We start from the raw sequence: 27383 nt of genomic DNA, 5'->3' as shown, positions 1-27383 counted from the left end.
GGGGGCACCCCCGGGGCAGGGGCTGCGGCACCGCCGCCCGCCTGCCCCGGGAGATACCGGGGCGGGGCCGGGCACACCCGGGGCAGGGCCCGCCGGGGCACAGGGGACGCCGGCGGCGCCCGCGGCTCCGCGGCCGCGCAGCGCCGCGCCCCGCGGAGAGAGAGGGAGGGCGGGCGGCCCTGCCCGGCCCTGCCCTGCCCTGCCCCGGGGGCGGAGGGCCGCGGAAGCCTTTGCCTCCTCCTCCCCCGGCCGCGGCGCACACGGGAGGAGCAGGCGGCAGCCGGAGGAGCGGCTCCGCGGCCCCCGCCCTGCCCCAGCCGCCGCCGCCGCCCGGAGATGCCGCCCGCCGCCCCGCGGCCGCTGCCGCCGCCGCTGCTGCTGCTGCTGCTGCTGGCGGCCGCGCACCCCGCCGCCCCGCCGCACAGGTACCGCGCGGCTCTCCGCGCCCGCGCAGCGCTGCGCCCGCCCCTCCGCAGGAGCGGTGCCCATCGCGCGTCCGCGGGGCGCGCCGACACCTCCGCTGCCCCCGGGCGGCACCCGCGGGGTTTTATTGCCCGTGACCGCACCAAGGGAGGGCACGGACGGGCGCTTCTTCCACGGACACGGGCCGCCGCGAGAGCAGCCCCGGTAACGGGGCGGGCAGCGCGCCCCAGCGTGCCGCTGACAGACGGTACCGCTCACCCCCAGCAGCGGCGCAGGGGGGTTCGGGGGCTCCCGGCCCGTCCCCCCGGCAGCGCGGCCCGGCGGGGCGGGGGCCGGGCCCTGCCGTCCCGCCGCTTTAGTCCCGGGCGCCCGCACGGCGGCAAAATCGCGGCGTGCGGCTCCTCATCAGCCGGGAGTAGCGGGACTCTGTTCCCGGGGCATGGAAAGCGTCCGAAGCCACTTACGTGATTAAAATATCTAGATTCAAAGCGTTTCAGGACGGAAGAGAAAGGAATTAAAAGTTCTTTTTATTACTGTGCTATTTTAACTACTATTATCTATACTATAAAAAGCCATTACTAATGACTTTTTATTAATTATTTTTTCATTACAATAGCAATTTGCAATGATGTATCACACTACCACACCTTCCATTTTATGAGTTAAAAAAGAAGGGCAGGATAACAGTCTGCGCAAACCCAGAATTAAGGGCCAAGCAGTTAATTCTCTCTCCACCTAAGCTTGCATGTTAAATTGCACATTCTGTGTCAGTAATGAAATTGTGTAAGTAATGAACCATATGTTTAAAGTTATCAATGTTTTTAAGTATTTAAGCTGTGTTTTAAGACAGTCTGTGCCTCTTTACTATTATACAAAGAATAAATGAAATATATTTAAAAATTAAGCACTATTTTTCCTATTATTCTCAGGCCTACATTTACATGTGGAGGAGTTGTATCTGGAGAGTCAGGGTTTATTGGGAGTGAAGGATTTCCTGGAGTCTACCCTCCAAACAGCAAATGTACTTGGAAAATCACAGTAAGAATTTTTAATATCACAAAATCAGTGCTGAAGACAATGAGGACCTATTTGTTGTTAATGCCAGTGTTTTATATGGGATAACATAAGTGCAATAATGAACTCAGTAACTCTGAGCAGCTCAACTATCTGGAGCTTTTTAGGGTTACCGTAATATGATAATAGTGGCTGAAATAGAACTGACCTTGCCGAATGTTAGAAGCAAGTTTTCATTGACTTCCATAGATGCACTTCTAATTGTTTTAAATTAACTCGCTTGAAAGCAAACTTCTACCTTTCCAGTCACTGCAGAAAGCAGTAGTTAGACCAAATGGATTAAAGTAAAGCTTTGAGGTGTAGATGGTGAAAAGCAAAATTTGTTGGCAAGAAGACGTAGAAAAAGTTTCAAACAAAACCACAACATTCAGGCAAGTTTGCTTGTAGTGTGCTAGTAACAGTGTTCTGCCAGCCAGGACATCTGGAGTATGTCATACAGCAAGCTGACAGAGCAATAGCAAAAGTGTTGTTACGTTTATAAATGAGCACGTAAAAGCATATGGTACGATTGATATTCTGATGCTGAAATGAGACTGTAAGGCAGAGACATTGTATTCATGGACAGCAAATGCCATTAAAGAGCTAGGACTTTTCCTCACATCTGCACAAATGAAGCCCTCCAAAATAGCCCACCAAATTTCCTCTCCATTTTTTTAGGCACAGTTCACTAACTCCCATGACATTCAGGCCTAGAATATGGGCTTCACAGTAAAAAAGAAGTATAAGAAAGCATACAAAAATAAATTAGTCTGTGTATTGATGGGATCACTGAAGACAGCTTCCGTTCAAAGGCTGCCTTACAGGCTAGGTGTTGGCAGTGGAATAGGGTGTCACAGGATGATTGTGTCCTGCTACTATAGAGATGCTGATGCAGGAGACATTGATCTGTTTATAGTGTTCACTTAAAATGACTCTGGTACCAAACAGGTGCTGTAATTTTAATCTTTTTATCAGAAGGATACAAGTGAAGCTGTAACAGTTGCTTTCTGACCTTTATGTTGCACTATTATTGGGGTGAAGTTAGAGATTACCTTTAATCTGTGACTGATGTTATCCAGAAGAGTATGATGTGAAATACAACGTACGCTCTTAAATAAACTTGCTTCCTGCCGTTGAGGGGGTGAGATTACAGCAATTAGTGTGACCCACTTTACAGTCTAAAGAGCAGCAGTAAATTGCATTCGGAATCGTACACACATGCCTTAAATAAACAACTCTAAAGTTAGTTTACAATTGCAACTCAGTACTAAGTCTTCAGAAGTTCAAAACTGAATCTGGAGGGAAGTAGTAATTTTGATTATAACACCATGAAGTTTTTACCATTAAAAAATCTGGATTACAAATGGAAGCAGCACTGAAGAAGCATGTACTGAAGCATGCCGTGGATCTGCCCTTCGTCGGGGGGGTAGAGGGAGAAGGGAACGATTTTTATTTTAAAAGTCTATACAGCGTTGTTTCATTGCAGAATTAATGTGGCTGTTGCCAACAAGATGCGAGCATCCAGGTTAGCCTGAACATTGTGAGAAGCATTATGACAAAGCTGTAGCAGATCTCTCTGCACTCAGGCCTTACTGACTATGGGAGAACCTTGATGGCTTCTGGCATTTCATGATCATCCTGACTCCCACTGTTCTGCTGTGCTGCTGCTTACCCCTGCTCTTTGACTGCCGCATATCTACTCTCTGTAGCTCAGCCAAAGCCAGAGAAGGGCTGCACAACTGTGGTAGTCCAGGCCTTCTTCTGCCCACACCTCATTTAACCCCTATTAGACAATACTGTTCACTAAGCCAAGCTGAATTTTTTTCCCCATCAACTGTGTAGAATGCCCTGTCTTTTTGATGCACAGGAAAGATGTAGGGAAGGCAAGGGCTACAAAACTTGCAAGACTAAGCCTGCACCCTCTTTAAAAAGAGGATGATTCACCAAACTGGGGGAAAGTGGTACACTCAAGGGTCTGGTTAGCCTGAATATAAGCAACAAAATCCTTCCACCAGGTACTGCTGAGGCTCAGAGTAGCCTGCCATAGCACCTAAGTAAGAAAGCCACTTACACTGTCATGAAGATGTATGCTGTAGTTACTGTTAGGCTTCCTCATTTAGCATCTGATCTTAGAAAGTGACTAAGACTTTTTGCCTGGCCCTTTTAGCCAAGGGCTGTGAACACCTTCCTGAAAACACTCTGCCTAATGCAGGATCTGACAAGTCTGCAAGACTGGAAGAGACATTGATTCACTTTGCGTCTGGGTCACGAGAAGCACAAAGCTGTTTTCTCAACTACAGGATCTCATCATCTATAGAAGAAAAACACAGAGAGGCAGAGTGAAAGCAAATTCATTTTTTAGAAGAAAATACGTTTAGAAAACAATATAGGTAATACAGATAAAGCAATGTAGCATTCAGGTATCAGCTGAAAGCTTTCCAACTGGTTTGCTAAAGCTAGAAGAGTCTCTCTAACTCAATTATGGTTCTGTTATTTCAAGAGACTGGGACTTTTTCAGCTGGCTAAGGAAAACAGCTTCTCTATTCTAAGAGCTCTAAGAAGTGTTCAGCACATGCTTGTGGTTATATTACAACCTTGGCAGACTACCCAGCAGCTTTTAGCTGGCTTTGCTAAGAAGTCATTTGTACAGCTATTTCCTTTCCTATAGTAATGTATATAGCTTTATCTAAAATATGTCATATACATTTACTTTAATACTTTGTAATCCTTCTTGGCCATCACCTCACATAAATGTGTCACACAGTCCAAGAATCTAGACTGCTGTCCTGTGTTTTTCTGGCAGACTGTGTAGTTCCCATAAAACTCTAACAACTTTATGTGCAACAATAATACTGAAGACTGTCAGAGTTATGTAAGGTTATATTTTTATAAGTTCAGGAGCTGTGTTCCAGCAGGTTTGCTGACAATAAGCAAGGTTTGAAAAATTTACTTCTCAGGGGAGTTGGGAATCTGCCCTGGGGAAGTGAAATATTTTAAATAATTTTCTCTACGTTTTTAGCATTCATTTTCCCATATCATGTGAAACTGCCCTTCCAGTAGAGAACAGATTTTTACACACGGCTGTATTGCCAGAAAAGAAATAGCTGAACAGAATCTAATGCCTTTGTCAGAGAGAGCTATCTAATATGAAATTTTTAAAAAATTGTTCCTTTGTGGCTGGAGAGGATGGAGCTAGGGAATGAGTGACTAGGCAGGAACTGTGGTTCTTCCCAGTATGTAACTCCAAAAAACTTTCACATTCATTCTCAGTAGAGAGAAATCATGTTTGGATTGCAGGTAGTTGATGTATTTTTCAAGTCTACCTAGGACTGCTATGATAAAACATACAATCAGCATTTTGATATTAAACATACACCAAACTATATTAAACCTATATATAATATAGGTTTAAAAAATAGGCAAAATATTTTCTCAGAAAGTTGGCATTTAAGGATTTCCCCCCCCCCCCATTATTTTTGAAGGAAATAATCTAAATGAAGTAATTTTAAAAAGTGTGAGAAATCAGGAATCCTCCCCAGAAACATGAAGACACAGTGATGAAAAGGGCCTCTTGTTTAGTCAGAACAACAGAAAAACATCTTAACTTCTTTAAATGTAAGTGAACTTTGTTTAACATTATATGAGATACTTGCAAGGAAAGATAACCAAAAAAATCTAGGGACCTTATTTTGTGGTGAGTTGTATACACAAAATAATCATGACATTTTGAAGAGGTTAGTAATCTACATGGATGATTTTAAGGAATTATGCTCTAGAAAAACTCCTCCTAAAAATTCAGGGAGTGCTATTTTCCTTTAGCCTTCAGTAGCAGTAAGGCATCCTTCACGTGAGTTTAGCATCATAATTTCTTACCCTAAAGAAATTCGTAGAGTTAATATAAGGGAAGCAGAGGGCAAGTGTGAGTCAGTTACCCTCTGTGTGACAAGGAGAGGCAGAAGCTAAAGTGCCAGTGTCATTGAAAGATACCATAAAACAGAAAAATAAGGCACACCCTGCAGGGGAAGCATCACATATTCTTCCTTTGACCCTTCCCTCTTTTTTTTTTTTTTTTTTTTTTCTTTTTTTTCTTCTTAAGAGCTGCAATTCCTTCCAATTCTTCCTCTGAGGTATCCCATCGTCTTACTGCATCAGGCTCGGATGTGGTTCAGAGTAAACAATATTGAGTCATGCTGGCCTTTGCTTTCTCCCCTGTGTTTCTCATGGAGCAATATTTTAAACGTCCTAGGATAAACACTGGCAGATTTTAGCACATTAGTTTTCAACATTCAAAAAAAAAGGGCAATTGTTTTACAAGTGTTGTTTTGCAAAGATGCTGTACTTAGGGTGGGATGATTCCTTGGGAGTAGCTGCAAACTGGCGCGGCTACTGCCAGAATGTGGAACCACCATCCTCTGCACTCTTGAATGTCATCTGGCCAGACCACAAAGTTTTAATTGATTTAACATGCTGGAACAAATTTGTTATTTTTGTAAATAGTGACAAATATTATTTTAATCAGCAATGACATTATTTTATAAAGTAATGGCAGGAAGTAGTGACTGTCATTAAGGGCCCCAGTTCACACATTTCTGTAAAGTACTTATCTCTCCAAATTCAGCTGAATGTGAGCAAGGATTATTCTGACAACTGAACGCTGGAGTAGAGTCCTTGTTAAACATTCATGACCATGTGGCTGAGTTTTTCCTACACATTTTCTTACAAACTGTCATGAAACATATGTAGGAACTCAATGTATCTATGGGGAACAGTGGACTAAGATCAAGTAGACTGAACTAATAGAAGCTAGAGAGATTAAAAACTATAATGAAATATAACTGGATAAGGTAATGTAGCATAGTATAACATAGAGGTGGAGAGAGGAGAAGGAAGCATACAACACTGCACAGATTTACTTATACTATGAAACAGAAAACCCAAGACTTGAGTGAATGGTGCCTAGCAGTTAGGAATCTGGCTGCTTTGCCAGCGTTCTCTCCCTCATGAGCACAGCTCAGTCCTACATCCTCATTCCCCATGTCCCACCTGGGGCAGGATGAGAGAGCAGAATAGCTGGTGTAAGACTTGAGTGCCTTGAGGCTGGTGCGAGCAGAGCACCGCTGGTTTAACGTGCTCACGGACAAAGGCTGTCAGTGAGCACCCATCAGCATTACTGAGGGATAACCAGTCGCCTAAATCTGAAGGCATTTCTACAAGGACATCAAAAAGACCATTTCTTAGTCCAGGATCAGCCACCTCTCACATTTCAACTTCCTTCTTCAAACTCTGTGTGGGAGTAGGTATCTTTAAAGAAGCAATTCAAGCTGAGAAAGTAGGGGAAAATCTCATAAGTACTGACAAAACTTTAATCTACTATGATAGAGCAACTTCTGCTCAACTTTCAGAAACAGTGGAAGGAAAAGGGGAAATTCTTAAAGATAAGTTGCAGCAAAGCTGCAAGACACTGTAGCAGAAAATATTGGATAATCTTAGCTGTAGGCATAACAGTTCAGTCTGGTTTAAATCATTATAACCTCTAAAGGTCACCTCATTTGGATCCTGTTGTACCAGTTGTACAAATTTACGAATAATGAGTCTTCCACCCCAAAAGAGCATGTATTATTTTACATACATATTTCTGGAAGAAAGACTGTTTTAATTTAACTGCCTAAACCTGACTTTATCTGATTAACTTTACAGCCAGCATTTTTGAACTGATTTGTCTGGTCACATAGAATTAGTAGTGTGACCATAAATAACATTCAGATCTTCTGACAGGAATACCAGATTCCTTTTAGCTCTTTTTCTGTTAAAATGACCATGTCTTAATGCTTCTTAGTGATTCAGACTAGAAGACAAATGAATGCAGTAATAAGAGATCTAGTTATGAGAACAGTGATTCAAGGAATCACTCTTGCTTTCACAGAGTATCTTACAATATGACCATGTGTGTGTATTGGCCTTACGCTGACTAAATATACATGTGGGTTATTTTCTGATACCAGCTATAGGGCTTGCCCACTTCAGCAGTGTGAGTTTTAAAGCTAACATCTGGCTTTAATGTTTTCTAAAATACAGTCATTGTGCTTTGGAATTTCTGGGTAAGATTAGATGAGTTTTGTGGTTTTGATGTAGTAGTAGTAGTAGTAGTGATGTACGTCAGCACAGGGGAACTGAATGCATTTTTGAGAGAACTTTGAACGTAAGGAAAATACTCTGAAACCAGCAACAGGAACTACGTGGGGCTCATCAGCCAGCGTGTATGTGGGCCCTGGGAAAACAGCTCATGCAAAAGTCCGTCCTGCTGCAGGATCAGTAGCAGCACTAGACATAAAAGCAGCTGCATGAATGAGCAACCTTAACACAGCTGCAGCACATTCTTCACTACATATAGAGTTGCTGCCTGTATTAGTGTCTCCTGTGGGTTAAGTGATCACTTCCATCTATAGCACTGGCATCTATACCTGACAAGGCATTTTTAACGAAATTCACAACGTGAAAACACTGTTTGACAATTTCAGGTAGGAACAGTTTAGCTGTAGTTTATCTCAAACTGGTGTTTTAAAATGAGTCACTGTTAAGGAAGGCAAAAATTCATGAACTCTTAAATGTGGACTTACTGTAGATATATTAAGTATGTGTTATATATTTAAAGCAGAAAATAATAGCAGTGTCTCAGAACAGCTGCAATCATTTTAATAGGTAACCACTCTATGGGGCTATGAACTGAATGCAGATAATTACACTCTGCCTGTCTATGGTCTCTCTATACTTTAAAATACTGTTTCCCTTCTTCCTGCCCTGTTAAATAGCATTTTAGTGCTTTGTTAGAATAGTTTTCACTTTGCAGTATGCTGCTTATTCTCTTAAAAGCTTGCAACTCTATCTCAGAAAATGTTCTCCTCCTTGTAAACTATTATGCTCTCTTAATTTACATCCTTCTCGGTACTCTTGCCTCTTTTGCAATGTCTGCAGATGCAGACATGTAAAAAGATTTGCCATCTTATGTTTCCTCAGATGTTTCAGAAAACAATATTCTTTTCTGCATTGGGGACACTCACTAACAGTTCTTTTGAACTCTCTGTTTATAGTTTTACATATTCTTTCCAAATGTAACTCACTCACTGCAGCCTTCAAGCTAAGTGTACCCACTCCAGTAACTACTATGGTTGTACAGCATTAGCCATAAAGTTTCCCATTTTATTTATAAATGTGAAAGTCGTGTGTCAGTAAATAAAAAAATCCTTCAAACTATATCTTATGACACAAATCAGCAAGATAAGAGAGGCCATGTCATTTGCTCAAAATTGTAAATTGCTAGTTCCATATTTTTTTAAAAGCCATATTCATCTCAGCCTCCTCACCTTACCTGGTGACAGGGAGCTACACGGTTGATTGCATACTTTCAGCAGAAAATAAGAAAAACATGCCAAGTTGAACTGGGTATGATGGTATATTATCAACTACGAGAGTCTGGGTAGACAATGCTGTGGATCAGGAAGAAGATAATGGCAACAGAGAAATTTTTTTATTATGGGTAAAATATGATTTTAAAAGACACTCCGCCTGGAGTATGGTTGACACAAAGCTTACCTGGTGAGAAGTGAAGGATATGAAAATACTTATGCAAATAATGGGATCAGATACATAGGTGGTGTCAGTCACACTTCAAGATACATCTCTTCCTCCCTCCCTCTCTCTGCAGGTCCCAGAAGGAAAAGTGGTGGTTCTTTCTTTTAGATATTTAGACCTGGAAAGTGACAACTTGTGCCGATATGATTTTGTGGATATATACAACGGCCATGCCAACGGACAACGCATCGGCAGGTTCTGTGGTACTGTGAAGCCAGGTGCCCTTGTATCCAACAGCAATAAAATGTTGGTGCAGATGACCTCAGATGCTAATACTGCTGGAAGTGGATTCATTGCAAAGTTTTCTGCAGCAGAACCACATGAAAGAGGTAATTAACAATTATGTATGTGCTGAAGACAAATATAACTGTACAACTCTACAGAGAGCCACATTAATGCTTAAAAAGATGCAATGCCAGAGATATTAGGGATTGTGCTGTTCAATGTATTCCTTAATTATCCTGTTTGGCAATAGTCATTAATCAAAGTGGCAAAGAGGAGGGCTAACTATTGTAAGAGTTGTGGAAGAACTGCACCTAGTAGCAATACGGTAATAGCTAGTCAATAAAACGGCAGATGAAATTTAATATAGGTAAATGTTACAAATAACACCCTAACTTTATGTACAGTACAATGGGCTCTGAATTTACTATTAATGCTTAGGAATAAGATTTTAGGTTTAAGATAGATTATTTATGAAAACAATAGTTAAGCATCAATGCAGTGATCAATAGGTATCAAAAAAACTCCAGAAACAACATTTTTTTGAAAGGGAATAAAGACCAGAAAAAAACAACAAAAAATTATGCCACTATAAATCCATAAACATCTTGAATAGCATGTGCCATTCTGATGTTCCCATCCCAGAACAGGATATAATAGAACTATCAGAAGCAGATGCGACAAGTATGATAGAGTTAAGGAATATCTTCTACACAAAGACCAGATGCATAGCACAGACCTCTTCGTGCTGGAAAAGAGAATGCCAAGGGGAGCATAGGAGAGGTCTCTAAAGTCATGACCAGTATGGAGAAAGTGAATGGGCACCACAGTCACTAGCTCTTCTAATACAAAAACCAGATGAGCAAGTAGCTGCAAAGGAAAGGAGAGGGTGACTTCTCTCAGCGAGCTGTTAAGTGGTGGAGCATTGTGCCAGGGGACATTGTCATTTGTCAGTTCCTACACTGGTTTAAAAACAATCAGAAAACCGTATGAAAGAAAAATTTATTAGTTATTATGTAACATAAAGGCATTGCCTTGTGCTTGGGAAGACCATGAACTTCGAGGTTACAGGGAGGTGGTATTGCCCTGCTGAGTGACTTTTCCAAGGCTTTGGCTATTAGCATGATACCAGACTAGATAGGTTGTTAGGCAGATGCAGCGCAGGTGACAAGTAATTAATTAGTCCTTCCAGTTGTATCGGCAACTTTCTGAAAGATATGTTAAACAACTGTGCTGTGATAGAGTTAATTTAATAATAAAGATCAAAATCGTATTATAAATAAGGATTACATACCTGATGTAGCTTTGTAATTTGGTACCGGAAGGAGGAGCTGTGGAGGAAAAAGCCCCTCTCCGTTGTGGGCTCTCCACAGGCTGCAGTTCCTTTGGGAATAATGCCCGTCAGCCCCGGCACAGCTGCCCCGCGGCTGCAGGGATGGCTGCTCCAGCTCCTGCATCCCCTCTGCCCACCCTGGTGTTTGCAGAAGCGTTCCTTACTCTTTTTTTTTAACCTCCTCTTCATCTACGCCTGGCATTTTCTGCTCTTTATTAAATATGTTTTCCGGGCGGGCTCAGCCACATCCTGTGGTGGGGCCGTGGTGGAGGTGGCCGGGACCGGCTGGGATGGCCGTGTCTCCCTCAGGAGGCCCCTGCACCAACACAGGTGACACAGGTGCATGGCGCGGGTCACCGCCTCCCTGTTGCACTCTGGTCAGCATGGTGTGCTGTGCTTGCAGGGGATCAGTACTGCGGGGGGCGACTGGAGAAGCCGTCGGGGTCCTTCCAGACGCCCAACTGGCCGGAGCGAGACTACCCAGCGGGAGTGACCTGCTCCTGGCACATCGTCGCCCCAAAGAACCAGGTAAGGTGCTGCCATGGCCCAGCAGGTGCATCTGCACCAGGTGAGGTGCTGCGGCACAGCCCCCGTGGCCGCCAAGGACTAACACCTCATCAACTCCCTGCTCATGCCACACACTGCCTGCCTTGCACGGAAACAATAAAAATGCTCCCTGGCTGAAATGTAAGGCTGGGTAGGTGCAAGGAGTTGCGGGTGCACCACGCCCCAGGGATACCCACCTTCCTCTCACGTATTGCCTGGCTCCCTCTGGTAACTCCCATGCCTTCTCTACATTGTAGGTCCTCTTCTGTGCATGGATACCGTCCCCTAAATTAAACTTTTTAAAGCATTTGTGACTGATGAGGCTTTTGAAACAGATTTTTTTTAAAAAAAGATTATTTTGTTAATTAACAAGAGATCATGCAAATGAAGTTAGGACAGGTGATCATCTCAGGACCAAACATGATGATGACCAATGCTAGGTTTAAGTCTAACAACATTTATGGCATTTTTGGTGTTGCTGCAGTTTGTTATTGAGGTACCCAGGCAGAGCTGATGGAATTCAATAAAAGCAGAAATGATTTTATTCTGTTTACAGTACAGGGACTATATCTGGATGTGTCCTGTGCAGGGATTTTCAATTTACATTTCATAAAGTTTGGTTTATTTCATATTTTGAAGGCTTCATCCCATAACATGCTTGCTTAATAAGCCAGATGCTGTCAGAGCATATGTTACCACTTCATTAAGATCTGAAGAGATGTGACAGCAGACCAAGAAAATCCATTTGCCACCATTTGCTGCACATGGCAAACACAAGTGTGTTCCCTATGCTGCAGGGCTACTCTCAATCCTAGCTTCACATTTTCTGGTTGTTGCTGAGCCATCTGCTCTGTACCTTGGCAGGAAGTCTACAATGATTGAATGTTTTGGGCACCAAGCATGTTTGGTAGGTTGCTTTTCTTAACCATATCCAGTTTTTTTAATTCCTGTACATGTAAAGACGACTTTCCTCTTAATCTTCTGCTCATGACCATAATCCTCCAAATAAAAAAAGCTGCCCCAGATAAATATATTCTTCAGATCTTTCATACTTTTCCATTTACCAAAATATTTTCTCCCTTGAACTGAAGCGGTATGTCAGCTTAGTCTTTCCTGTACTGCTCTTTAATCCACATTCCTTGCTTGCTAGATACAGGTCATTTAACAATCCTATAGATAGGCAGTGATTTTTAAAACCTTATCTGTAAACTGCAGATTACAGTGGTTCTTTCCAAATATCTCTAGATAAGCTAAAAACTTTTCCTAAGCTTGTAGAGAAGATTTAAGAAAGGCTATATAAGCATAAAAATAAGGGTGTTATATCCTGTGCCTTTTGAAGATCCTGTTCCATAAATCTACAAGTTTCTGAATATATATTTTTCATGTACTGCAATAGTGGTTGTTTGCATGCGAATTAGGCAGAATTTTGACAGTTACAAAAGCCATTTTTGAGGAAGTAGTGAATAAGCATCGTTCTTCAAGTGCACATGAAAAGCTGTTCCCTCTTCTTTTTGCCAAAGTTCAGGTGCTGTTGTCTCTACTTCCCTTTCACAAGCATGTGGGCAATAAACAAGGCACTCTTTTGCTCCTAATACAAACCAATTCTTCATTTATTACGGAAGATGGAGGAGCTCCTCATGATGGGGAAGAGTTTCTATTCTATCTATGAAATACTTCTTTATTAGTGCAAAATGCACTTATGAACAATAGTAAAGTAGATGTTATGGCCTGCATTTTTGCCTGCGGTGGAAAAATTTAACATTTCTGCTTCCAGTTGCATTACTTATTTCTATACCATCTTTTTTGATTACAAGCATATTATTCAGATGGGTGCTTCTATTTAAAGTGCATTTTTTCATCATGATAAGGTTTTTGAAACAAGCCTGTTACTCATCTCTGAAACCAAGTGTCCCTAGGTTACTCATACTTTATGGGAAACAAAATGATGCCTTACACATCTGAGTAGTGGAAAAGCATATCCAGGCAAAACTAAGACATCAGGTGATAACAGGCTATCATTACTATGAATATAGAACAAGATCATTTTTACTATGTCAGTAAATCAAATAAAGTGTATGTACAAATCACTCCTTTTCCTTTGTACAGTCTTAAAAGATTTAATAACATCTTTGAGACAGATCTTTAAAGAGAAATCCTCCATATCTAAAGTCAACACAACTCAGTGTTGTCATTCAAGCCTCTTTTGTGCTATTTAAGGGAAGGTGTTTTAGATATTGTTGTGCTTCATATAAAGAAGCATTCCAAATGCACATATTACCTCTGTTTCAATCATGCAGTTATGTTCCTTCCTTGCTACACACAGCTGACAATCATATCACAGGACTTAGTTTCAGCGTAGTAAATTCCATTTCTGTTTCCTTGTCCATTGTTTTTCTTTCTTAATTAGAAAAGTCCATAAATAGAAGTCATATTGGAGAAAATAGCATCAGTACTGGAAATACCAGAGTTATAGTAGTTCTCACTTATGACTCATAAACCACAAAATTTATGGAAATCGTGTATGGAAACGCAATTCCTCTAACTTTCTTCTGGTTTTGGTCTTACTATTAGTATCTTTTTTCTATCAGTACTTTTGTTTCTGACCTTTATTTCTGCATCAAGTAAACACAGCACTGGCAACTGAAGTGATTCAAACCCTGCTCTTAATGAAGTCAGTGAAATGGCTCTTACCAACTTTGCCCTTGCTTTTTCCTTAGCATATATTGACTGATACAATGACTCTAAAAGCCCCTTTTCTGTGGTTTAGATTTGTCACAGTTACTTTAAAAGCAACAACACCTAACACTTACTATCTTGTTTTCAAGCACTGGTAAAAATAACTTTATTAGAAGTTACTTGCATATATTTGAGAACAAAACCTTTTTTATAGACATTACAGTCATATGTTAACATTTGTTGGACAGAAGTCATGTGAATTAAAATACTTTACTCCACAATTAAGTGGATTAAGGACTTTATGGAACAAAAAATGAATTAGTACTTCATATGAAGAGGGCACTATAAGAAGCACTAATAAATTCCACATATCAAAACCTTAATGAGTTATTTACACTTTCCCTGCAGCTAATAGAGTTAAAGTTCGAGAAGTTTGATGTGGAGAGAGACAACTACTGCAGATATGACTATGTTGCAGTGTTTAATGGTGGGGAAATCAATGATGCTAAAAGAATTGGGAAGTACTGCGGAGACAGTCCACCAGCGTAAGTAGCTCTCTTGAATTATGAGCTTCACTACCACTATGTGTCATTTTGCTAACAATTCTGTACCGGGCTTCTGAAAGATTTTTTTTTAATTAAATATCACTTTTCATACCTCTAACCATGCTTCTAGAAGTTGCTTAGTATCTTGTCTCTCCTGAGGTTTTCCCTTTCTCTCTCCCTCCATGACCAGCCCTGGCTCCAGCCCATGTTCTCTCCCGTCCCTCAAGCCTCATTAGAGCACTGCCTAATAACACCAATACTAATGCTACTGATACTGGTATAATACCAATATTAATTGTAGTGAAACAATATCACTTAATATGTATGTTTTCATTATAGATTCTGAAGTACAGGGATCCAGCTGAACTCACTAGCCCCTTGGCTCATTACTCTCTTTACCCAACTCATTTTCCCCTCACCCTTCTGCTGGTTCCCTGGCTACTCTTGCATCGCTGCTCGCGGTGTCTCCCATCTATGCCAAGTCTCTCATGGCACAGACAGCTTTCCTGAGCATGCTGGGTAGCACATCAGGCTTTCACCAGCTTGCTATCAAATTGCTGCCCCCAAACCCCTTCAACATTCCCCCACAACTCACTAATCCCCCAAAAAACAACCCAACCCCCCAAGGCACCCACCCCCAGAAAATACCCTCAACCCAGCCAATGGCACAGTAATCAGTCAGGTCTAGCAATAGAGGATCATAATTATTAAAAAAAGAGTATAAAGTTTTTGGGTGAGGCTGGTAATTTTTAGCTCTCATTTCTCATTCTTCCTCTTCCATCAAGCTTCTTAAAGCTCAGTAGCTTTAGAAGATTAAGAGGATGCATTTTGTCTCGAGAAATACAAGCTATTAAAAAAAAAAAAAAAAGCCATGGGGGAGTGTGACTAGACACGTCTCAGAAGTGGCAGCTAGTTTGATTCCCAGGAGCAACTAATTGTGGTACGGGGTGGGGGAGGTGCAGGCCTCAGTCTTTCTAAGCATAGCTTGCTAGACTGAGCTTTACTGTGAGGCGTTTTTGTGTTTTTTGTTTGGTTGGGTTTATTTAATGTTACGTAGTATACCCTCAGGACTCAAGAGGGGAGGCAGACGTTCTGTAGGGCTCTTTTTAAGAAATCTTTTTAAAGATTTTTCTTCTCCATACAGAAGCTATGCAATAGCATGACAGTGCTAGAAATAGAGTAAGTTTAGGCCTACAATCTATTAGAAATTTGGCAAGAATTTAATTAAAGGTAGGGCTGCAACTCAGATACATTAACTTCAGTTTCCTTCAGCCAATTTAGCCTTTTGGTCTTGAGTTACACTTTTATTCTTTTTTTTTTTTTTTTTTTTCCCCCTCCCAATTGGAAACTTTCTATGTAAAGACGTTTCTTATGTAAAGACATTTCTTTTGAGGCTCCCTTCTTGTAGTAAAGTTAAAAAAGCTCCTCTATGAAAAGATACCGATAACAGAGAGCCTTATGGGTAAGATTGTCCTTTAAGTGCTAGGTAATCCAGGCCACTAAAATGATGCAAGAGGCTAAATTCTAGCTGTAGTTACATACATAATCACTTCCTTGTTTTCAAGAAAAACTTCATTAGCAAAAGTAGACTATCTTTCCATATTGTCTCCAACCCAAAGGCTGTGAGATGGAGGGAGATTCTGCAAGGCAGAGTTAGGATTGAATCCTCAAGGCAAGGAGGTGAAATAGAAATCTTGGCTATTCACTCCACCTCTTTGACAAATGACATTCAGAATTTTTCCATTTTTGCCTCATGTATACATTCATAGCAAAGTGACTTCATACTTTATACCTGGAAACGAAGATGAATGGTTGTCCTGTGGTGCTGTGGCACTTGGAATGACTGCAGATGGACTGAATGGGTCTCCAAACGGCTGATAGGTTTCTTTGACCTGAATGTTGTAAGCATCTGTATATATTAGATAACACATCACCATCATCTGAAGTAAAAACACCCTACCAAAAGGAATTCTATTGCAAACACTCCTCTTTCATCAGACAGAATAAAAAAAGTAACCAGCAGATGATAGATGTTAGTTACATTACTTAATATTTTATCACCAGGTAGACAGGTATTCCATTGATGAGCATAGCATGAGAACCTCCTTGTGACAGGAGATCCATCCCTTACAACTCAACTGTTACTGCAGAACAGTAAGGTATTTACTTTCAAGCTACTGTAAAAAACCCCATACCCTAACAGAATCCATCATTAGAAACACTTAACTAGTGATCTGTACAAACACCTTCCGTTCCTGCCACGGGTGTTTTGTTGTGCACAAGTTTGTTCCAAAGCACCAGAGGAAATAGTCTTGCTTCCTAATTGAACAGAGTTTAAGCCAAAAACATGATTAGAGTCTAGTTTGACTCACTGTATATGTAAGTTGTGACATTTCAGATCTTTTCCAACTGAGGTAAGAACTTAACTCCACCTGATCTTGTCCTTTCTTACTTCTCAGAAGGCATCAGTGAAGACCACACCTTACAATGAGGCTGGTGGTCTCCAGTCTCTGGGATTTAGCTGCCTCTTTCCAGTGAAAACCAAGCCCAGCTGTGCAAGTACGTTTTGCACTGTCAGGATCTGGTCTTGTCTGACAGGGCAGTGCAAAAGGAAGAAGTGCCAGTTAGCCAGTTGCTGAGAGGCAACCAGGAGTAGCTTCCTAACCACCTCTCAGCTGTGGCTCGGCATCTATCCCCACAGCATGTGAAAGCTGTAAATTGGTCTGCCAAACCCTACTGGGTTTCAAAATATAGACATTTTAGTATGGACTTTGTGTAACAGGCAAATAAGGGCAGAATACTGGGCTCAGACTCAGGCCACATAGCTTAGAGATGAGATTTCCTGTTACAGAATGTTAGAAGTGTCCTGAAAGCCAATTTTAGAATAGCACTGCTTCCTAACCAGAGATCCAGTACAGAGCTTGAACACAGCCATTTTCCCTAGCAGAGTTGTATATAAGCAGCTTATATATCCGGTAAAAGGGGATTTTTCACTAGCTCTGCAGAATTCTCATCATTATGTATCAGCTGGGTTCAGAAAAATAGTAAGGACAAGACCAGTGTTGTAACAGAACCAGAAATCATGGTGTTTAAACTGAATTGTGGAGCAAGCCTTCTATAAAAAGTATGTTATATGTCTGACAGGGATTATGCAAGGTAGAGCTCATTAACCAGCAGATATAGATAATGTGATGTGGCCTTCTGTAACAGAAACAGTATACATCAGAAGTATGAGTAAAGCGCATACCTTAAACTCATTTGGTGGTTGCAGAGATGAATTCAGACCCAACTGCAGTCCAGGAACCATACAGTATAACCACAAACCTGATTCCTAAAAACAATTACTATGATAATTATCATAATAATCACAATTTATTAGAAGTAGTAATTACTCAAAAAAGCCCTCTGCCTCTCAGACAAAAACCCCTTTTTAAAAAGACAGGATACACAGATTAGGTCACATTTTTCAGATTTGGTGTTGTAGTCCTGGTGTTCAGGAGGCAGAACAAAACTCTTGGGCAGCTGATAATCAGTGCTCTCACCCACAGCCTGTGTCAATACTGCAGCAAGACAAGCATAATATGTGGAACTACTGTGGCATCTTGTAAATCTATAGAATTCCAGGTAACCAGGCACTTGCTTTTGGTTATGTCAGGCTCAGCCATCAGAGTAAACTGATTTCCAAAACACCTGCCAGAAAACTGGGAGATGATCACAAGTTTTTACTTCAAAGGCCTGATCAAGTGTTTTGAAGACTGCTCAGGAACTGTCAGGCTTGCTGGGAAGAGACAACACAGTCACTTTAGTAACACTGCATCTGAAAACTGCTTTCTGTTTTCCTCTCTCCTCACCAAGATTTTTTGCTCCTATATTTATTTTTTCTCCTGTTTCCAAAAACTGTGGTGTTGCTTGAAAAATTCAAGTTACTAATTACTAACGAATATTGAGACAAAGTCTGTGGAAAGCTCAAAAGAATAAGAAGCGTTGCTCTGGCTAGACTTAGATTCCATATGACTTTCTCTAATGGCAGTATTGACATCTCACTGCACTACATCCACATCCAGAGGCAGTCAGTGTCACAGAAGGTACTATGCAGTTTATGAACTGAAAAACAATACACTGAACAGCTCATGACATTTCAAATCCTAAGAAAATAACTCCATTAGCTCTTCAAGGCCTTGGTAATGAATATCCAATCATTGACAAAAATTGAGCCCACAGAAATAATAACCCAAAACATTTTATTTTTAGTCATTTTGTCAAAGATTTACAGAATCCAACACTGATTTAATTTTCTTAAGGCCCTCCAAATGTATGTTTTTCATTAAACAAAAGCAAGTTTTAAAAAACCCATTTTACCTCTGCTACGTACTGAGGATTTCTTCAATATATTTTTGCACTACGTTTATCTAGTCCCTTTCATTCCATGGAAGTGAAGTCTGCAATGAACTCACATAGAAGAATTTAAAGATAACTCATACTGACATACCTTCAGGAATCAGAGGTTTAGATGATTCATCAGAATGAGTTTCCCACTCAAAACGCCAGTGTCTGACATGACAGCAAACATGTATTTCAGTATTAGTCCGGGGGCAGATACTGCGTTCAGACCAATAAAGTGAAGAACGCTCTTGTTTTTGTTGTAAGAAAAATGATATTAATGCTTTTTGGTTTTGACATTCAAAAAAATGGAAATAATTTTTTTTCCTATTTCAGGCCTATCCTGTCTGAGAGAAATGAGTTGCTCATTCAGTTTTTATCTGATTTAAGCTTAACAGCTGATGGTTTTATCGGCCATTATAAATTTAGACCAAAAAAGTTACCCACAACTACAGTTCCACCTACTACCACAACAGTCCCTGCTACCTCAAGTAAGTTTTACTGGCTTTATTTTATTTCTTAGAAAAATCAATTATTCCAGGACAAGGAGAGTGTTACTGAAAAAAATCTAATAGAAAGTGAATTAAAAATTACAGTTTTATGGTTTGTTACTATTTCAAATATTGAGAGAATGAATTAAAATTAGTATACTCAAGGGAGTATCAATATACTTAAGGGAGAATCTACTTAACATTTAAAAAAAAAAAAAAAATCATCTACCTAGGTGAGAGTTCAGTGTAACAGTAACTCACTCCAGCTGAGACAATTTTCCTGTCTCTTCTCAATTTTTGACAGTTAACTAGCAAATTCCATAGAAGAATGGATGAGCAAAATTCTTTGGTATAAGAAGTCCTAAATCTTTCATGAAATAGTTTTATTTAAAGGAACTCTTTCTTCTATACAAGCTACTGTGTAAAAATCTGACCATATTTTTCTTCATATAGTTATTAAGATCAAGCAAAATTTGTACGGAAGCCACCTGAGCCCTCTTCACATTCTGTCAACATCCTGTCAATATGACACCCTCCTAGAATTATTTTTTAAAAATTCAGGGATTGGAACTTATTCAGAAATATGTTACACTAAAATTAAGTTTCCTTTAATATTTAAGACTAGGTAGCATATATGAAAGATCAGAGGAGGATTTCTCTGAAGATATTGCCAAAACTACTTTGTTGCTGAGATATTGAAGGGATAAATTCTTACAACTTCTATAACCTGAATTAGGGGATTTAAGATACAGTTATAGCAAAAAACCGAATTATTTATGATGTTTTTGCAACACATAACCTGATTTGTACTTAAAATGCCTCAAAAGTCAGGGCAGCAGTGGCTTGTCAGCAGGAAACCAAGAAGCTGTGGTGCTTAAATACTGAAAATGAAAGGTATTTAAAATAGATGAAAATAAAACATTACAAAAATGAAATCATAATGACCTTTAAATTATTCTGATGTGACTGCTACTCTAATAATAAATAATTCAGCTCTTCTTCACTACAAAGCACTTCTTATCCAAGTTGTTAGTTCAAACACTTGGTCTCAACTAATCCAGGCTGTCAGATACCTGCATTTGTGTTCAGGGTTTTGCCACTGAGGTTTGCTCTGTGAGCTGTTTGTGCACATGCAAAAGAGATGCACTTTACTAATTAATGCCAAATTAACTTTCATGGCAGTGTTAGAAAATGAAAACCATGTAAAGTCATCTGAGAGAGTACAACAAAGGGAAGGTGTTCAAAAGGACTTGGCAGGCAGACAGAAGTAAGAAGTCCTTTGAATGTCTGATCAGTTGTGCATGGTGTAGGATTTCTGATACTAAAAACAAACCAAAGCACACCAAACCTCTGATCCATCCTTTGCGTTCAGAAGTGTCCACTTCAAATACACTTAGCTTATTATCTTGCAAATCAGACCTGTTCACACTTGCATAGAACTCTAGGTTTTAATAAAATATTTAACTTCAGTAGGCCCTTTCAGGAATTACTTCAGTCTTTATCTTACATAAAAATATTAGTACCTGAAGAAATAAATAAATGCTATGCAAGTAATGAAGATTAATCCAATACATATGGTTAAGTAATTGATTTTCTTATTTCATTGAGTCGTCATGCATTTGTCTGTCAATATGGCTACATGTAAAATGGTAGGCAACTAAACTTTCAATTCAGTTCTTCTCCAATTCATAGTTCTCTAAAATACCTTAATAGTCTGTACAAAAACAATAGTCAGTCTCTACTGACAAATCATAGTGATGTTAGTCACCAACCAAAATTTACTGAACTCAGAAGTAAAACTTGGAAGTGTTAGCACAAAAAACCCCCCAAAGGCTGAGGGGACAAACAAGAATATTGCATATTCCAGTTTTAAATGCATAATCCCAGTTTTAAATTTAGAAAAATCAGAGCACCTCTATACATTTTTGGCAGCTACCATATTGGCATGCACCTTTGACTCATCTACCTGCTACATTTCTTATCTTCCTACTGCAAACACTGAATTGAAAGTTTCAAGGAACGTTAAGTTCTTACTATTCGTTATGCTGTATGTAGCACTGAGATAGGAGGTACTTGCAAGACTAGCAACTGACACTGTGAGACAGGAAAACTAATTAAATGGCATGGCACCCTGGCAAGCGCTAACTGTAATTTGAAACAACAATTTCAAAAATTGTCATTTAGTTTAAAGTTCTAGGAGCTGAATATAGTGTATTATTTCTACATTGTATTCTACACAGAAGTCACTTTATAAGAAGCAGCTCAGCATATAATAAAAAATAATTTTAGAAATACACTGGTAGGAAAGAACTATGCAGACACAACAAGGCAGCGGAAGCGATGCCAGTGGGAGTTCGACTCCTATGAGCACATAGATCTGATTGTAGGACTGAGGCTACATCATATAGAATAGGGCTAGATATGCCTCTGAGGACTAGTAACTTGCTCTTCAGAACACTTTTCTTTGTGGGAGGCATTTAACTTTCTGAAGAGTCTCATTGAATACCAATTATATAAAGACTGGTGGGAAAAAAAAAAAAAAAGAACAAAACGCAAAAATCAATGAAAAATATGGGGTGCAATTTTTACTCTTTGGATTTGAAAGGCAGTAGTATGCAGAACTTCTAATGGTCATGGCCATAACACTGAAGAGAAAGTCATTTTAATGCCATACAGTTGAATCTCAGAAACCTGGAAAATTGTAAAAAGAATTAATTCATTCAATTAAAAAGAAGTACAATTATAAAATACTGATTGGAAAATTAGTCAGAAGTTCTTTTACAGAGAGTATAGGCTGAATAAAACTTCTGCATATGCTGAAAGTAAAAAACCTGCAAAGATATTCTTCATAAATAAGTTAGTTTTTCTTGAAAATTAGGGTTATGTAGGTGTTTGGGTTTTTTTAATCTGCCGGTCTCAATTCCATGTTTGCAATAATGATGAGCTCATTGACCAGTTCCAAACAAATTTGAAAAGGAGATCAAAGCCTTAAAAATATTGCACCCTGACACATTATATAGAACGGGTTAGCTGAGTGAAGTACAGATGCTATTAACATCTACTCAAGGAGGAAAAAAATACAAAGTGTACTCACTTGTGTATATACAAAGCATTCCATTTCAGAAGGGAAATGGCAATTCTAAATATTAAATAGATACTTCAAACATTAAGATGTGTTTCAAAATATCAGTAAAAACTATACAGTACTATATGTCATGAAGCTACATGAAAAATTTAGGAAAAAAAGTCAGGAATTTGAACTCTGATCTCTTCCATCACAGTACAGCAATTTCAGATGAAAGGCCACCTCCTCCCTTTGAAGTGTTACTGTCATATATTATAGTTTAAGTGTACTACTAGGGCTGTCTGGCAACAGACAACAATATTAAGTTATATATGTAAGATCACACTGCAATCAAATGTAAATTTTCCATGACATCCTGTTCTATAAGGTCACTAGAACAGATATGTAGCTGAGACACACATGAAATGATGATGATTGGAGGAGGGCAGAGAAAAGGAATGTTGTTATTGTGGTGTTCATCCCTTGCAATACCAGACCTAGTTAATGTATATATCGGGATTATTAATCTTTTTTTTTTTTTTTTTTTTAACATACTGCTTTGCATTTGTATCAAATACCTCACTTCAATTTCAATTTACTCCTTGCTCTTCAAAAAGCTGTGAAACCTACAGCTGCCTTGTGCCAGCAAAAGTGTAAGAGGAGCGGGACTCTTGAAAGCAATTATTGTTCAAGCAACTTCGGTAAGGAAGCAAAATTTGTTTCTTTTTAATTATTCACTGGGTACTGTGTTTCTAGACTCATAGGAATTTTTCCAGATGTAGTTCTGAGTTATTAATATATAAGCTATATTTTTACACCATCTCATCTGTGTATCTGACATTAGTATCTGTGTTTCGCTCAATACATTCTTGGAGATATTCCAAAATAGGCACCGCACGTATGTCTGAAACAAAGCTACTCTCCCAATCTGAAAAGCAAATGACGATAGAAGAAAACCTCCTACAGGAAAGCATTGATTCAATTACTGTACTGTCATCTCATTTGTCTGTAGCCAGCCAATACACATTTTATGCTCTACCTGCTGGCTCTTCAGAATTCAATTTATAGACTTCTGAAACACTTTTAAGAGAAGTTAGAAGGGATGGAAGCTTGCAAGTACTGCTTTCCATACACAGACACAAACCACTCATGAAAAATGGTGTCTGCTCCATATTTGGACGGCATGGCTGATTTATTCAGTTGTGTCTCAAGAGTATTCTCCCATATTAATACTGGGAGCTTTTTTTAATGCCCTATGATATGCCTAAAATTTTGATGAGGCACCTTCCCCCCCACCCCCTTTTTTATTTGTTTGTTTTAACCTAACTCTCTCTATAGCTAATCCCATAAGATCTGAGGAAATCTGCTGTTCAGGAATGTGGGGGCAGCTTTGCATCATTTTGCCACAAAGAATTGAGGGCAGTGGCTGTACCCTAAAGCAGAATGGAGTCATTGCAGCATGACCCCTTACCACTCTTGACCACCAGCCTGTTTTAATTGGCAACCAGTGTAGGCTGGCCCAAGAGCAAAAGAAGCAGGTAGGAAAAAAAAGAAGTGTCTCTTACTGACCACACCTCAGCTCTTGTAGTTGATGGTAAATGACACTACATAAAACTTGTTCTTTTTCCTCTAGCATCAGGGTAATAAATCACATTCTTCTCTCTCACCTTTTTTCAAATACTTGAAATTTTTCAGTTTTTTCCATGGCAGGACAAAGAGTAAAAATATTTTATATGCTACCGTGAATGCGAGAGTATCATAAGGTAAGAGCAAAAGGTGTGGTCTTTATAGAATATGATTTATTCTATTTGCTGACTTTATGAATTTAGAAAATAAGAGCTCTTTCATCAATCATTTCATTTTTATTGTTTCTAGAAATATAACTACAATACACACCATTTTAACAGCCACAGTTCCCTTTTGATTGAACTTGAATATTCCTATTTAATTAAAAACTCTGGATTGAAGGAAGATAATGTGAAAATTTACAAATGCCTACCCAAAATGTGGATTGTGCGGATTTGTTAAATAAATCTGGCTGCACATAACTGATAACTGAAGATCTAATTGATTTTAGGATATAATAGCTTATTTTTAAAAGGTGATCTGAGAAGGAAAAAAAAAAAGTTATTACAATTTACCATTCCTTTATGATAAAGATGGCCTACTAGTTAAACTAGTCATCCTAGGAAAAAATGGTATCTTTATTTTCATACTGAGAGGTCTTTAGGAGTATGATGGTCTAATCTGTAGTCTAAATTTAGCTGAAATCAGCAAATTCGTATCAGTACCAGGCCTCAGACAGATTAAAATCTAGCTCCTAGGACACTGTTACTCACTGTTACTCCCCTGTTACTCATTTGAGTGTCAGAGAGCTGGGAATTCAGTTTTTGGCTAGAACATTTTCAATTCAACTTCTCCACTGTTTTAAAATTAGTTGCAAGAGAACTGGACTTGCAAGAGACTGATAGACTCTAGGAACAGTTTTTTATTTGGTGCCACCAAAATTTGTCAGTAGTGAGTTATCTATTACAGGTGATACCCACAGTTTTAGTAATTGTTTCCAGTATTGTTTGTTTCCTTATTATGGAGATGCCTCAAAATCTATGTCTAAAAAGTAATAAAAATATATCAAATGTATCAAATGTTTTTTCTTCCAGTAATAACTGGAACTGTAATCACAACAATAACACGGGCTGGCAGTCTGCATGCAACAATATCCATCATTAATGTATATAAGGAGGGAAATTTAGCAATTCAACAAGCTGGCAAGAGTATGAGTGCCAAGATTATTGTTGTATGTAAGCAGTGTCCTCTCATCAGAAGAGGTAAGTACACAAAAATAACTGCTTTGTGTGTTTATAAAAGACAACGATTTTGAAAACTGCAATTTGAAATCTGATCACAAAAATCAGTAAAGTTACAATGTTTCTATAATCAGCAACTAATATTATAATCAATTTAAGATAAAAATTACTAGTTATCCAGGATAATATTGTGTTTTTCAGTTTTACTTATAAAGGATTAAACTTACTTAGATCACAGGAATTTGAAACACTTTTTTTTTTTTTTAAACCCATATGATACAAAGTAGAATCTGATTTGGCTCTCTCAAATGAAAGGTTTTTTTAGATTTTGGTTTTACGTGTATGTATTTTGGAGCTAATTTTCAGGCACAGTTATTTAAAAGGGAAAACCAGCATGCTATACCTAGAAGAGTAGTATGTCACAGCAAATGACAAAAAAATCTACGTTTCTCTGTTGCTTCTCTCCTGTACATATTTGCACCTTTATTGTAGATATAACTAGTAGTATTAAGCCCACTCTGTATCTGCAAACAGCCAGTATTTCTATAGCTATCTTAAAGTATTACGCAGAGATCAACCAAGATAATTTCCAGTTAAACGTAAAAAGGGCTATACCTACATGGTGTTTTAAGAAATACTGAGACTATTTTTCATTGAAGCAACTAAATGAAAAATAAAACAGTTTTCGGCTCTGCCTCCTGAGTAAACAGGTAGAACAGGAGAATGTAAATGGAACCGCAGCAAGAAACAGTCGAAGTAAGTTAATAAGCATCAAAAATCCCCTGATAACATTCAGGATACTACTGGCATTTAAGCATATTAATTAAAAGTGGGCAGTAGCAAAGTGAAAATTCCTTGTCAGAAACTGAATTTTGTTTTTACGTCAGTTCTCTGGAAACTAGACATCTGTCTGGGAGACGTAATAATATCCTTGGTGGAACAAATTGTCTCCTTTTAGGCAGACCACTGGCTCCAAACCACACACTTCTGTTTCTCATCCTAAATCTCCATGAATTATTTAACAGCCATTACTTAATATCTCAACTTTTCTGCTTATACCCCTATAATACCACTCCTACCAGCCTAAGGCCTTGCAAACCCCCAACCCTTTTAAGCCATAAAAATACGCAAATCCATCCAATTTCTCCAAAGCCAGAGCTTATCACACAGAAAGTCCACCTTGCTTGCCTGACTGCCTTTCTATATATCTAGAAAATGTTTATGTCTTTGGGTGAGCAAAAGGGAATGAAAAGGCTTAAGTGCATTATCCCTTAAGTGCATTATCCTACAAGCTGAGCAAATGAGAAAATATGCAGAATGAATGAGACACATGCCATTTTGGGTGTTAGAAGAGAAGTTATTCAGTGTTTATACTGCATTTCTAAAGTCTTTCAGACTCACCTTCAGTCTACATTTAATGAATATCTCCTATATATTTAATTATGTAATAGATACTAAGCTATATATCTACTTGATTTTCACATGACTGTACTGTGTAACGAGCATAGCAAAAATGGGTCAGGAAGTATATGCTTTAGGTAGGAAGGAAAAAACGTTAGAAGGCATTGGTAACAGTTCAAATGAATAGAGACCATAGATAAGGACTATACTTATCAAATCACATCCCGGATTCCCGTCTTATCATGCTTTCCTTTGTAGGTTTAAACTACATCATCATGGGCCAAGTAGAAGATGACGGTAGAGGCAAAGTCTTTCCCAACAGCTTTGTCATGAGTTTTAAGACTAAGAACTCAAAGATCCTAAATGCCTTGAAAAACAAAACCTGTTAAAACTAAACTCTGCAGCTGCATTCTATCATCTCTCTTGAAAAATTTTCATTTAGTGTTGTCATGAAGATACAACTGACTGTCAACACTAAGACCATGCTCACCCTTTCTTCCCTCCCACCCACCTAAGCACACCCTGGTACAAAGTGGTATCCATTACATGTACAAGAGAACAGATCCTCCTATGTTTTAAAGCCGAAGATCTGCAGCAGAGCCATCTGATCTCAAACATACCAAATTCCAATTACTCGGAAGCTGTTAATTTATAGTTGTCCAACTTTTTAAGGAGTTTTGTATGTAAAATAAGAATTCTAAGTGCAATATTTATAGTAACTCATTTTAACTTAGCTTTTTCTCTAAAGTTGTTTTATTACATGGATTTCTGCATTATTATCTGTGCTTAATAAAATATTTTAAGATTAAATAA

At 39.1% G+C, this 27383-nt stretch overlaps 2 protein-coding genes across 2 annotated transcripts in view; both read left to right on the top strand.

Annotated features, from left to right (window-relative positions):
• Positions 1–9274, top strand: part of PAQR9 (progestin and adipoQ receptor family member 9) — a 38303-nt gene extending 29029 nt beyond the window's left edge. Inside the window, exon 2 of the transcript XR_012634027.1 lies at positions 9179–9274. The gene's annotated coding sequence lies outside the window, so the exon portion shown is untranslated. The remainder of the gene's footprint in view (positions 1–9178) is intronic.
• On the top strand, positions 147–27383 carry PCOLCE2 (procollagen C-endopeptidase enhancer 2). The gene is made up of 9 exons (XM_074911697.1): positions 147–425; positions 1353–1461; positions 9179–9434; positions 11064–11188; positions 14291–14427; positions 19144–19298; positions 22980–23063; positions 25023–25190; positions 26829–27383. The coding sequence occupies exons 1-9, from the start codon at positions 337–339 to the stop codon at positions 26957–26959; spliced, it is 1254 nt and encodes a 417-aa protein (XP_074767798.1). The 5' UTR covers positions 147–336; the 3' UTR covers positions 26960–27383.

This window comes from Athene noctua, chromosome 8, assembly GCF_965140245.1.
Source record: "Athene noctua chromosome 8, bAthNoc1.hap1.1, whole genome shotgun sequence".
Lineage (NCBI taxonomy): Eukaryota > Metazoa > Chordata > Aves > Strigiformes > Strigidae > Athene > Athene noctua.
The sequence above is the reverse complement of the archived record's forward strand: the minus strand, read 5'-3'. Positions and strand labels throughout refer to the sequence as shown.

Bases quoted from the DNA above. Each gene is read 5' to 3' on its own strand.
- PCOLCE2 (XM_074911697.1), top strand. From the start codon at position 337: ATGCCGCCCGCCGCCCCGCGGCCGCTGCCGCCGCCGCTGCTGCTGCTG. The intron at 426-1,352 runs GTACCGCGCGGC...TATTATTCTCAG, and splicing joins CCCGCCGCCCCGCCGCACAG to GCCTACATTTACATGTGGAG. The intron at 25,191-26,828 runs GTAAGTACACAA...TTTCCTTTGTAG, and splicing joins GTGTCCTCTCATCAGAAGAG to GTTTAAACTACATCATCATG.